The sequence below is a fragment of the Clupea harengus genome, chromosome 9 (assembly GCF_900700415.2).
Source record: "Clupea harengus chromosome 9, Ch_v2.0.2, whole genome shotgun sequence".
In the NCBI taxonomy this organism is placed as follows: domain Eukaryota; kingdom Metazoa; phylum Chordata; class Actinopteri; order Clupeiformes; family Clupeidae; genus Clupea; species Clupea harengus.
In genome coordinates, this window is record NC_045160.1 from 20119861 (window position 1) to 20131898 (window position 12038).

Below are 12038 nucleotides of genomic sequence, written 5' to 3' on the forward strand. Positions count from 1 at the left end.
GAGACACCATTTTTATAAAGACTGATTTAAGAGTACAGTGGGCTAGGAGTTCCTGACCATCTGTTTCACATTTACCTTGTACAGAAACTTCCATTTCACATTTTATCTTTGAACAGATGTGCCTTGCGGTAGCCTACAGTAGGCTAAGCATTTCTCTTGATTGCATCCATGACCTTGAAGTTGTTAGCATCAACTTGCTCATAAGTTGCTTAGCCAGTGGGGCTACAGGATTACAATTAAATTCATAGTAACACCTAGTTTAGCCATCCTTATCTGATTATTGTACCCCTTAGGCATACAGCCCAAATATGATGCCATGATGATGATTGACAGATGCCTGCTAAATGACCAGCACCTCATGATCAGACCAACCTTCACCCCTCTAGAACCCAGTAAACAAACCACAACTGAGTCAAACAGTTACTTTATTTAAGTTCAGGTAAAAACACGAACCTGATGCAGTAAATTATTGCAGATCTTAAAAACCAGCACATGAACGATGGGGCACAGGAGAGGTGCGCGCTGCTGCCCCTTCCTGGCCACTGACTGCAGTGCACACCACGGTTTGTTCCAAGCCAGCAGTGCAAAAGAAAAAAGAAAAAAAACTACAGCAAGAAAGAAAAAAAGATGAAAAGGACAAAAAACAAATGAAAACAGAACAAAATAGAAAATTCAAATAAAAAATGTAGAGCAGATGCTACGCCTCAAACCAGGGCAGAAGATCTGCAGATAAACTTTATTCTGTTAACTTTTTTTTTCCTTTTTTAATTCTGGTTTCATTTTCTTTTGTTTTCTGAAATGCTCTCTGGCCATTATTAAACAAAATGAGACCAGACATCTCCCCCCCCCCCCTCCTCCTCTTTCTTTTCTCCTCTCTTCTTCTCATGTTCATGTGCGCTGCATTTTAAAACAGGATTGTAAGGGAGACAATAAACTTGGCTAAGCCAATGCCCAACCCAAGCTCCTGACACAGATTTTAGTTTTTACTTAAGTCCCCCATGTTTCCAGCAAGCGCATGCTACTCTATCAAACATGTGCCAAAAGAACTTTCTTTTTGCCTTCATCCCCCTCCCCTCCTCTGCTCGTTGAGCCACACGAGGGGCGGTGATGGAATTAGGGGAGGCGGAGGGGGGTGGTGTTGTAACTGTAGGCCAGAACATCATTTCAACTTGGGTATAAAACAAAACAATCAAGTAACAACAACAATAATAATAATTATAATAATAGTGATAGACACTATGCTTCTTTTTTTTTTTGTCACTACTTGCATTCAACCAACTGCAACTCACACATCTTCAGAAAAATCTGCCAGAAACAGTTAATAATAATAATAATGGGAAAAAAATGAATTCAACACACAAGGAAAGCGATGGAGAAAATAATAATTATTATAATTACAATAAACTGAAGCTGAACTAGGAAAAAAAAAAAGCAAAACACACACAGGGTGGAAAAGGGGTGTATGTGTGTGTTTGTGTGTGTGTGTGTGTGTGTGTGTGTGTGTGTGTGTGTGTGTGTGTGTGTGGTGTGGTGGGGAGGCAAGGCTATATGACAGGAGACAGATAGGAGTGGAGGAACTGACAAGAAAGAGAGAGAAGGGGGGGGAGAGAGAGAGAGAGAAAGAAAACACACACACACACACACACACACACACACACACACACACACACACACACACACACACACGGCTAACCCTATTAAATGTGTGTTGAGCAAAATCTGCAACTTTTTTTTTTCTTTTTTTCTTTATCTTGTCTGTACAAATGATCTTTGGAGCTCTAAATGAACCTAGCCTGCTTAATGAGAGAGACCCCTCCCTCCACAACCACCACCCACCCCCCAAGCGCACACACACACGCTCACACTCGCGCACACACACACACACACACACACACACAGTGATGGCGTCACCATGCCAGAGTGTCAGGAGAGATAAAATCCCCCTTTTTTTGTTTGTTTTGAATGACACAGCGGTGCAGGTTTATAATGTTGTCAGCCAGGTATTTCTCTCCCGCCCCCTCAATCTTAGTAAGTTTTTTTTAAACACATTACTCAACTACTGATATTTTTTTTAACATTTTTTTTTCTTTTTTTATGTTTTTAAGTCATAGGTTGTGTACATTGGGTGGGGTGGGGGGGAGAGAGAGAGAGACAAGAGAAGTGCAGCGTGAGTCTCTGGTTTTTCCTTCTCTGTTTTTCTTCCCTCATCTCTTTCAGATCTGCAAGCTACTTTTGCAGTTTGTTTTTTTTTCTTCTATTTTTCTTTTCTTGTTTTTTTTTTTTTTTTTTTTGGATCAGGAAGGGTGCACGGAGTAGTGCCTTCCCACAGGGCCAGACCAAAAAAAAAGAAAAAGAAAAAAAAAAGGAATTTACAGGAGTAAAACATAAGAAAGAAAAAACAAAAGAGAAAGGTCAGATGACAAAACTTCTAGGTGGAAGTCATGATTTCTCTGTGAGCAGGGGGGGGGGGGGGAGAAGGCATTCTGAACGAGAGGAAGAAGGAGCGAGGGATGAGCGAAGGGGGGAGGGGCGAAGAGAGGCGGCAACATCAGGAGAGGTGGAAGGACTGCTGGCCCTCGCGGGCCGCGATCAACAGTTTCTCGCGCATGATCGTGATGCTGGAGTAGTCGGGCAGCTTCAGGTAGTTCACGCAGGTCATGACCGACGGCAGGAAGTCGTCCGGGTTCTCCGTCGACTCAAAGGTCTTCCGCACGATGGTCAGCGGAGGGTTCAAGCTCCGGAACCCTGCGCACACACACACAAACACACACCAAGAGGGTTAAAGAGCAGGAAAAGCTAACTCATGACTGAGGCTGCCTTTACACACACAGGTCACAGCTTGGCATTTTAGAATGTATTTGCTGAAAAAGTATGGAATTTTGTTGAGGGGGTAAAGGTCAAGCAACAAGACAAAAAAACACCAAACACCAAAAGAACAGGAAAATAGGAGACTGAGGCAACATGGCCGCCAGCACACTACACAAGGGAGCGATGAGGCCAGCGGACACAGAGAGTAATATGAACAGATAGAAGGAGAGGATAATGGTCTGACCTCCGACGGGCAGCCTGGGGCTCCCTGTGACAAACTGCAGGAAGAGTCTCTGCTGCTCCGCATCAAAGCTACTGAGCACCTCAAACAGGAACCGCACAGCCCGGCTACACACACACACAGAGAGAGATAAAAACAGAAATAGTGAATTACTTCTACATTTTATTTGAATGTACATCCATGTTCGTTGACGGAGTTTGCATTTTGCATGTGTGAGGCTGTTACTAACGGTTTGTGTAAAAACAGAAATGTAGGCAAAGCCTTGACCCACAACTTAATACCACTGTATATACTGACATTCCATTATAGAGGTGTGTGTGTGTGTGTGTAACATGCGTGTGTACCTGTCGTGTGTGTAACCATGGTCTGGCCGACAGCATTCCATAAGTGTCTTCACATCCCAGGTCTCTGACTTGCTGCCACAGAGTAGCTGGTCGAGCTGCAGGAGAGAGGGAGGGGGCGTTACCGGGGCGATACAGAGGATGGAGGGAGGAAAGGGAACACTGAGTATGATGGCGCTGGACTGGGCCCAGCTGGGAGAGAACACACACTCACCTCCTCTGGGTAGAAGTACTGCAGGTGATGCAGGGGGAAGACCGACTCGAAGCCTTCCCTGAAGGACTCAAACTGCCGTGACACGCCCTCATTTAGGGTCCAGAACACCACCAACTACAGAGACAAGAGAACAAGAGAAAGAGCCGTTTAGGGACTTAAAGCACAGATGCTTACAAAACTAATTTACTCGTATATACCCTTGTGTGCATGTTCCTTGGGAAAGCATGGTTACGCAAGCTTGAATGTTTTTTGAATATTTTTTTGATGCGTGTGTGTTTGTGTGTGTGTATACAAGACAGACAGGTACCCACCCTAAGGTACTCTTCCAGGTTGTGGATGGAGACAGGCACATCTTTGCCCCCCTTCTTGAGCTCGATGTTGGGGTACCCGGGCAGGGTGAAGTCCAGCCCCAGGTCGTCCACTGAGCAGCCGTTCATGTTCAGACTCTCCAGCGCCTGCTGAAGGGTCTCCCTCGTCTGATAAGACAGATGAGAAGAGATTTGAAGGTTTACCTGAGGTGCAAAATATGCAACAAAGGCTCATCTATGGGTTAAACCCATTTTGTGGTTCCTAGAAGGTTTAGGGATGCCTATGCCAAAGTAATAATCCCGAAGCCCAGATTGATGATGTGTAGCTTAAAGCAGTATGGGGGAGATGATGTGATGTGCTGTGATGGCCAAGATAATGAATGTGTGGCAGTAGAGTAGTGGAAGTGACTATGCTGGAAGTGTAGGATTCTAAATGGTCATGACATTTCTGTAATCCTACGGTTATGTGGTAGTTTGAGTTATTGTGGCTTGTGCTTGTGGCTGGGCTGTCTCCCAGACATGGTGTGCGTGTGTGTGTGTACCTTATGAAACAACTAATAAAATATTCAGTCGAGTTCAAATGAGCAGAAATGTTGTATGAGTGTTTGTTTGTTTGCTTGCTTGTGTGTGTGTGTGTGTGTGTGTGTGTGTGTGTGTGTGTGTGTGTGTCAGTGAGAGAGAGAGTGTGTGTAGGTGTTTGTGAGTGTGTGTCTTACGTGGGAGCGGTCCTGTTCCAGTCTCTTCTTCTGGCGGATGATGTCCTCCAGGTGCTGGATGGACTTGGCCACACTCGGGTCAATGTTGACCAGGTCGTGAGAGCTGATGGATGTCTCATGCCGCAGCATCCACTTGTAGAAAGGAAGGCCCAGTGGTAGATCCAGCTACAGTACACACAAACACACACGTTTCCAATGTATAACAATAAAAACTGCTATTTGAAGATGCCCTGGTGTGATCGGTATTGCAAAACAGACTACATTACAGACACATAAAACAACATTTCTAGGATATGGAGTAACTTCACAACAATAAATATTAACAAGGGTCAGGATCCACAGATCACTTCCTGTAGTTAGAACATTATTCCAGGATCAGGATAAACACAAACACACTCATCAGAAGAGCCATTAGAATGTGGAGGCAATCCAACAGAAGACGATATGAGCTGGGAACAGGAAATGGTCTGGTTTGATGGGTTTATCAGAATGGAAAAATGTACGGGGTGGAAGCAAGATTTCATCCAAAAGTATAAAATCCCGTGTGTGTGTGTATTGGTATTTTGTATGTGTTCCTCAGAGTGAGAGAAAGAGCGATATAAAACAGCGATATAAAACAGGAAGACAGGACAGCGTAAACATACCAGTCTGAAGTCCATGATGGCTTTGGCCATCAGCTTGCCCAGGAAGCGGAACTTCATCTTGATCTTGGCGATGTGTGCGGGTTTGGTGGTGCGGCCAAACGGCACGGCAAACAGCCCTCTGGAGCAGAACATGTACTTGGTGCTCTCCTGACTCCCTGCACACCAGACAGACGAGAAGGCATATTCATATTAGGGGCTCATTGGAGAAGCTGTGTTACGAAATCAGATTTCTCTTCTGCCTGAACAAGTCTCTCTGTGTGTTTGTGTGTGTTACCTTTTGGGTTGCTGAGGGTGACCTCCTCTCCTCTCCACAGGCCCAGGTCAGCTCTCTGCAGCTCCTGAGATACTAGAGCATAGAACTCCAGCGTGGGGCCCAGACCAGTGCCCACCTGACAGACAGAGAGAGAGAGATGTGAGGAAGAGAGAGAGAATGAGAGCGGGAGTTTAGGAAAAGAGAGATAGATAGATGAGAGAGAGATGTGTGTGTGTGTGTGTGTGTGTGAGAGAGATAAAGAAGAGAGGGGTAGGGCAAAAGCAGAGACAACTAATGTTGATTTGGAATGGAATACAGGGTGATTGAAAATCATATTTCATTCAGTAGTCTTTCACCAAGACCCGACCAATAATACCACACAGGTCTGAGGCACTGACAGCTGATTGGTTGAGCCGACATACCTCATTTTCATACTGAATTTCCAGCATGGCTCTGGAACTGCCCAGGTCCTGCATCAGGGACTCAGCCTGCTTCAGCAACTCATCGCGGTTTATCGTCCGCTGCATGGGCACACAGAGTGTTGTCAAAAAAACAAGAACAGAAAAAAACAACAACAAGCATCCACTACTGCATTAGCTAACTTAACTTGCGTTTCCTAGTCAGCACTAATCTGCTCTCCACATCTCAGTGAACACTAGTGCCTTTAGTGCCTTTAGTGTCTAAAGTAGGAAGAGGCCTTGCAGCATGTGCCAACATCAAATGGGTTTTCACTTGCTAAATGTTTCACAAATTTCAGACATGCAGCAAGGATATATTTACAGACAGCAGGGTAAAGAGAGAGTGTGTGAGTGAGAGAGACAGCGAATACAGGAAGTAAGGAGGTACCTTCTTCCTGTCGAGGCGTGGAGCAACGCGGCTGTCCTGGGAGTCAGACTGGTTGATCTCGGGGTTGGTGTCAAGCAGGCGCTGCATGGCACGGTCGCGATCGAACGCGGTCACGTAGAACAGCATCTGCCGTGTGTCAAACGGGAAGAAGAAGGGGCTGCAAGGCAGGAGTAAAGGAGAGAGAAGGAGAAACCGTCACCATGACTGCGTGTGCATCCCAGGGGTTAAAGAGTGTCTCTTCACACATATATGACATCATGCTTAGATCTGCTGAATATACGTAGACCTACATATAGTTTTACTTTTTGTCAAATTGGGTAAAACTCTTTAATATGCACTTCCCCTTGATCCCTCCACACACACACACACACACACACACAGTCGCACAAACCCAGATACACACACACACACACACAAACTAGCAGAGTTAGACATAATTTGAAACGTCACACCAGGTCAGCATCTATGGCTATTGTCATGGCAAGAATGGGTTACATATGTGTGCTGTAACCAAGTCTTGGTTAGTGTGGTAAGCCAAACTGTGTTGATGCTAATCTCTTAATCTCTACAGTACACTGGTATGATGGTAGTGTACACACACACACACATACCAGGTTTTGCCCAGCTCAGTGAGCCAGGTGGGGATGTTGCCGGTCATGATGACCAGAGGATCCTGCAGCTGGCGGTTGGCCTTGGCCGTCAGCTTGCTGTTGATGAACTCAGTGGTGGCCACCATCTCCTTACACACAGCATTCTGCAAACAGCCAGAGAAAAAGCAAAATCCTTCCTGATGCCAATATTTACTAATAACGGTACTACTGATCCATTTTCTGCATACGCAAGTGGTTAACAGCCGCATGTGTGCACATATAGATTGGAAATATATATGTGTGTGTGTGTGTATTGTCTTGGAGTGTGTGAGCACTTCGTTTGGAGTCGTGTGTGTGCTTGCTCATATCATACCATGTAAAACCAGTATTGTCTAATGGAGTGTGTGAGCATGTCATTCAGAGACACGTGTGTGTGTGTGTGTGTGTGTGTGCACTTACGTCGTACAGGTAGAACCAGTATCGTTTGATAGAGTGTGTGAGCATGTCATTCAGAGACACGTGTGTGTGTGTGTGTGTGTGTACTTACATCGTACATGTAGAACCAGTATCGGCTGATGGAGTGGAGGACACGAAGCAGCAGGATGACCTCCAGGGAGGGGTCATCGAAAGTGATGGCCTCCGGGGGATCGGACATGAGGTATGTGTCCAAGGGGTTGGTGATGCTGGGACACACACCATCTACACACACACACACACACACACACACACACACACACACACACACACACACACACACACACACACACACACACACAAAGAGTCAAAGTCAGTTGTTTTTGGCAGCCATGTTAAGAGCTGCCCATGTTTGCCCAGGTAAAATAGGCACAATGAATAAAGCAGGACTGTCCTAGACACATATTTGCTTTGTCAGGACTGTGAGGTATCCAACAGACTTAACACTGGTGCAATACCAGTTACATACACCAGAGGGCACGGCAACACATTCTTCATGAAATTCAAGTCTAGTCTCTCATGGCGTCACAACAAGCAGCCTGTGAAACTGAACCTGACTTAAGGGACAGTGCTTCAGAAGTGAATATGTGTGCGACAGAAAAAACACCTGTGTGTGTGTTTATGTGTGTCACCCTACCGTGCCACAGCTCGTCCTGCTTCTTGGCGTTGCGGGGGGAGGTCTTGGTGGGAGCGGTCTGTGCTCTTCCTCTCTTGCCTCCCACTGCGTCCTTAGTGCCGTCCTCATCCTCCCTCACTGGCTTATACCTGACAGACACACAAATGACTTTTCATGATATTGGTGCATGGATTAACTAGTACATGCACAAGCACTCAAAACAATGTACGAGACCATGCATGGTTAAAGCACTTCTGTGTGTGTGTGTGTGTGTGTGCGTACCAGATGGTGTGTGTTTTGGTCCAGATGCCGGCACGGCCCAGCGGGTTGGCCTCGTCGTCCGTAGACTCCCGCTCTTCCTCGGCCTGCAGGCTGTACTGCCGCACGGCCTGGTAGACGGTCATGTTATAGGGCAGCAGCGTCTCGCCCATGTAGAATTGCAGCCGGTGGCGAACACTGCCCGAGTTCAGGAACTGGGCCGCCTGAGTGGAGGTCAAATGGAGAAAGGTCAAGAGTGCCGTTTTAGCACAAGTCAACCGTAACCTAATATCATACTCATTGGTCAGAGAATCTTCAGCAGTATGTTGTAACAGTGTGCTCTTGGATACATTAGCAGGTGAGAGACAGTGGCTACAAGCACTTGTAAAAGTTCAAGTTCTTAGAGTATCTTTCTCACCTGGACTATTTATCTGTGGTACATTTAATCATATAGAGTGGAAATGTCACATAAATAGATAGCACACTTCATAATAAATGGCTGAAAAAAAAAAAAAAAAAAAAAAAAAAAAAAAAAAAAACACACACCAGTGATTCGTCAATTTCATCATCTGATCCATCATCATCACTGTCCTCATCCTCTTCCCTGATTCGTCCATAGCCTGTGCAGACAGAGAAAGGTGATTGGATGAGTTGATACGAGTTCATGAGTTAATATGGATGCTTCAGGGTTGGATTAGTAAACACAATGGATGACTGGCAGTCTGTACCCACCTCGGACCACCAGATATCTCTCAATGGCCTGCACCAACGCCAGGGGGTCGATCTTCACCGGGCCTCCCTTCCACTGCTTGACATTGGTACAGTCCGGGTGCCTCTGCAGCTGGCACTTGAGCTGGTGCGTGTTGAAAAACTTCAGTGCCTGGGAACCTCTGCGGACACACAAACACGTACGTACGTCAGTCAAAACACTGGCATATTGAGGCGCTCGGAAGCATCAGCTGGTACTGGCAGGCACACAATGGGACTAGCAAGCACTGGCACAATTTTGGCAGCCCACTCACTCTGTTAGTAGGGGCGCAAGTTTGTTTGCAACAAACTCAGGGTCATGACACAGATATATTCCTGGCTGCTACTCTCAGTGAAGGAGCCAAACGGGAAAAACAAAGACGGAATGAGCGATTGAGGAAGGGAATATAAACGGCTCATTCAAGACCAGACAAGACAAAAAAAAACACACACAAAGAGATGGACAGGGAGGAGGAAACTGGGTTAGGCTTCGCAAGAGCAAGAAAGGCAGATAGTTGATGAGAGTGGACAGACTGGAGCAGCTGTGAAAGAATGCCACCATGAGTGAGTATGTGAGTTTGAGAGAAAGAGAGAGAGACACAGAGAGAGAGAGAGAGAGAGAGAGAGAGAGCAAGAAATGAAGGCAGAACCAAGAGACAATATTCTAGGAAAGTGATGAGCAAACGAAACAGAGGCAAAAAAAGAAGGATGAGCTGCACAGACAGCGCTGGACAGCTGGAGAGCAAACACGACACCAGAGGGGCCAAGAGCAGACAGAAGATGGACAGACAGAGGAGAGGAGAGGAGAGGAGAATGAACAAGTGATGGACAGGCAGAGGGGAGGAGAGGAGAATGAACGAGTGTGGAACAGACCTGCTGCCGTTGCCGTTTCCGGAGGGGAAGTCGTGCACCTTGACGGGGAACTGCTCCATCTGGCTCAGGCAGTTGTTCATCTTGTGCACCAGCGCCAGCAGAGGCAGGTTCTCAGCCGGGTCTATCCGTGCCTCCTGCCCTGGCATCTGCTGCAGTCACAATGCAGAGGACACAGAATTCAGCCAATCAGGACAGAATTACGCCAATCAGGACACAGAATTTAGCCAATCAGGACACAGAATTACGCCAATCAGGACACGGAATTCAGCCAATCAGGACACAGAATTCAGCCAATCAGGACACAGAATTCAGCCAATCAGGACACAGAATTACGCCAATCAGGACACAGAATTACGCCAATCAAGAGCACACACACTTTTGGGTGAGAACTTATTACAACATGCAGATGAAATCCATATATATGTGTCTGTGTGACTGTTGGATAATTAACACATGCATTAGGCTAGTTAGAACATGCATGCAGGCACGTCACCACTTGCACCCAAAGGCACCAATCACAGCACCCAGTTTTGGATGAGAACTAAGTACAATGTGGTACAGGGCAACAACAGAATACATTTTACGTACGAGTTGTCTGTGTGTCTCATATGCGTTCATGTACATATGAACATACACGGAACATGGAATAACACTGGGTACAAGTTATTGTATGCACGCATGTATATGGGTGTGTTCCTTGTATTCCTCGCAGATGTATTTGTGTATTTGTGTGTGTGTGTGTGTGCGCGCGTGTGTGTGTGTTGGTCCTCACCGGGCATCCGCAGAAGACGTGCAGGAACCTCTTAATGCGCTGGTCGCGGCTGACGGTGTTTCGATCGCCGCAGGAGGTCAGGTAGAGCAGCATCTGCTTGACCAGGCCGCTGTGCTGGATCTCAAACGACGACACGTCCGACTCCGACACGATGCCAGAGATCTCCACAAGGCACTCCACACCTTCATCCACCTGCCAAGCACACAAAAAGAGAGCACACCTACTGATTAAAAATGTTGCTTTGAAGAACCGCAGCTGCTAAATGACTTCCAATGAATGCAATTACAAAGTGGCATTCTATCATGTTAAAATAAGATACATGTCTGTGATTTATGTTAAGGTTACAGAACAATTTAACGCTGAACAAAACAATCCCAATGAAGCTGCTATTTCAGGTGGAGAAATTAATTTTCTAAGTACTGTAGCACTGTACTAAATTGGTTTTTGGGAGTTACCAATGAACTGTGAGGAGCCAGCACCTGTGTGTGGGTACTGGCCCAATCGAACACATTCTGTCTGGTTGTAAAACTAGCTGGACCCAGGGTCGCTACACGTAGAGGCATAATCAGGTTTTAAAATCATTGGTGTGTTTGTTTAAGAGGGGCAGAAAAGTAGACAACAGGCACATCCAATCAATACTGGCCAATGGGCAAAGTTGATGTTGGAAGGCAACTTTTAGTGTATTGTTGTGACTGCTATGAGACCAGACATGGTGTATTTTGAGTGTGAGCACATAGTTTACTTTATTGAGTTAACGATTCCTTTTGAAAAAGCAATGATTGAGGATGCCTTTGAAAGGAAGAAGTTAAAGACTGTTCCCTCGCTTTCGCTACCCGTTCCACAAAGTTGACAAGCACACACCAGACCAGTGGAGAAATGTGTTAGAGGCTTTGTAGGTAAATCAACCACAGCGCTTCAGTTGGATTTTAGTTTTCGGGGACACTCACTCAAAAGGAGCTGTAAAGGAGTTGTCTGAGGCTGCTGAAAAAGCAAGCCAGTGGTGATAGCTGAGGTGCTCACAGACTACTTGCAGACATGTAAATGAATCTGTATTACGTTAAGCAGCCTGTTGTTGAAAGATGGTAAATGTACTGCATATATATAGAGCTTTTCCTACTCATAGAGCACAGATGAATGCCTCAGACATCTACCCATGCATACACTTGCTCAAGGACACTTCTACACTTGGTGAGGAGGAGTCAGGATTGAACTAGCAACCTTCCGATTGCTAAACGACTCCTCTAACTCCTGAAACACTATTGCCATGAGATGTTCTCGAAGTTGACAAGCTGGCATAATTTGCAAGATCTTCTGGATTTTGGTATACCTAGAGCCTT

At 45.9% G+C, this 12038-nt stretch overlaps 1 protein-coding gene across 9 annotated transcripts in view; it reads right to left on the bottom strand.

Moving 5' to 3' along the window:
• Window positions 1-408: 408 nt before the first annotated feature.
• The window catches only part of trip12 (thyroid hormone receptor interactor 12), a 52147-nt gene continuing 40517 nt past the window's right edge, over window positions 409-12038 (bottom strand). For all 9 annotated transcript variants that reach the window (XM_042708729.1, XM_042708728.1, XM_031573793.2 and 6 more), the window contains 18 exons: window positions 10702-10893; window positions 9930-10078; window positions 9042-9199; window positions 8856-8929; window positions 8334-8533; window positions 8073-8200; window positions 7509-7660; window positions 6983-7125; window positions 6372-6528; window positions 5948-6046; window positions 5547-5661; window positions 5273-5427; window positions 4629-4793; window positions 3916-4080; window positions 3605-3718; window positions 3394-3488; window positions 3053-3156; window positions 409-2745 (listed from right to left, as the gene is read on the bottom strand). In XM_042708729.1, the coding sequence (XP_042564663.1) occupies window positions 2549-2745; window positions 3053-3156; window positions 3394-3488; window positions 3605-3718; window positions 3916-4080; window positions 4629-4793; window positions 5273-5427; window positions 5547-5661; window positions 5948-6046; window positions 6372-6528; window positions 6983-7125; window positions 7509-7660; window positions 8073-8200; window positions 8334-8533; window positions 8856-8929; window positions 9042-9199; window positions 9930-10078; window positions 10702-10893 (2562 nt within the window). In that variant the 3' untranslated portion in view covers window positions 409-2548. The remainder of the gene's footprint in view (window positions 2746-3052; window positions 3157-3393; window positions 3489-3604; window positions 3719-3915; window positions 4081-4628; window positions 4794-5272; window positions 5428-5546; window positions 5662-5947; window positions 6047-6371; window positions 6529-6982; window positions 7126-7508; window positions 7661-8072; window positions 8201-8333; window positions 8534-8855; window positions 8930-9041; window positions 9200-9929; window positions 10079-10701; window positions 10894-12038) is intronic.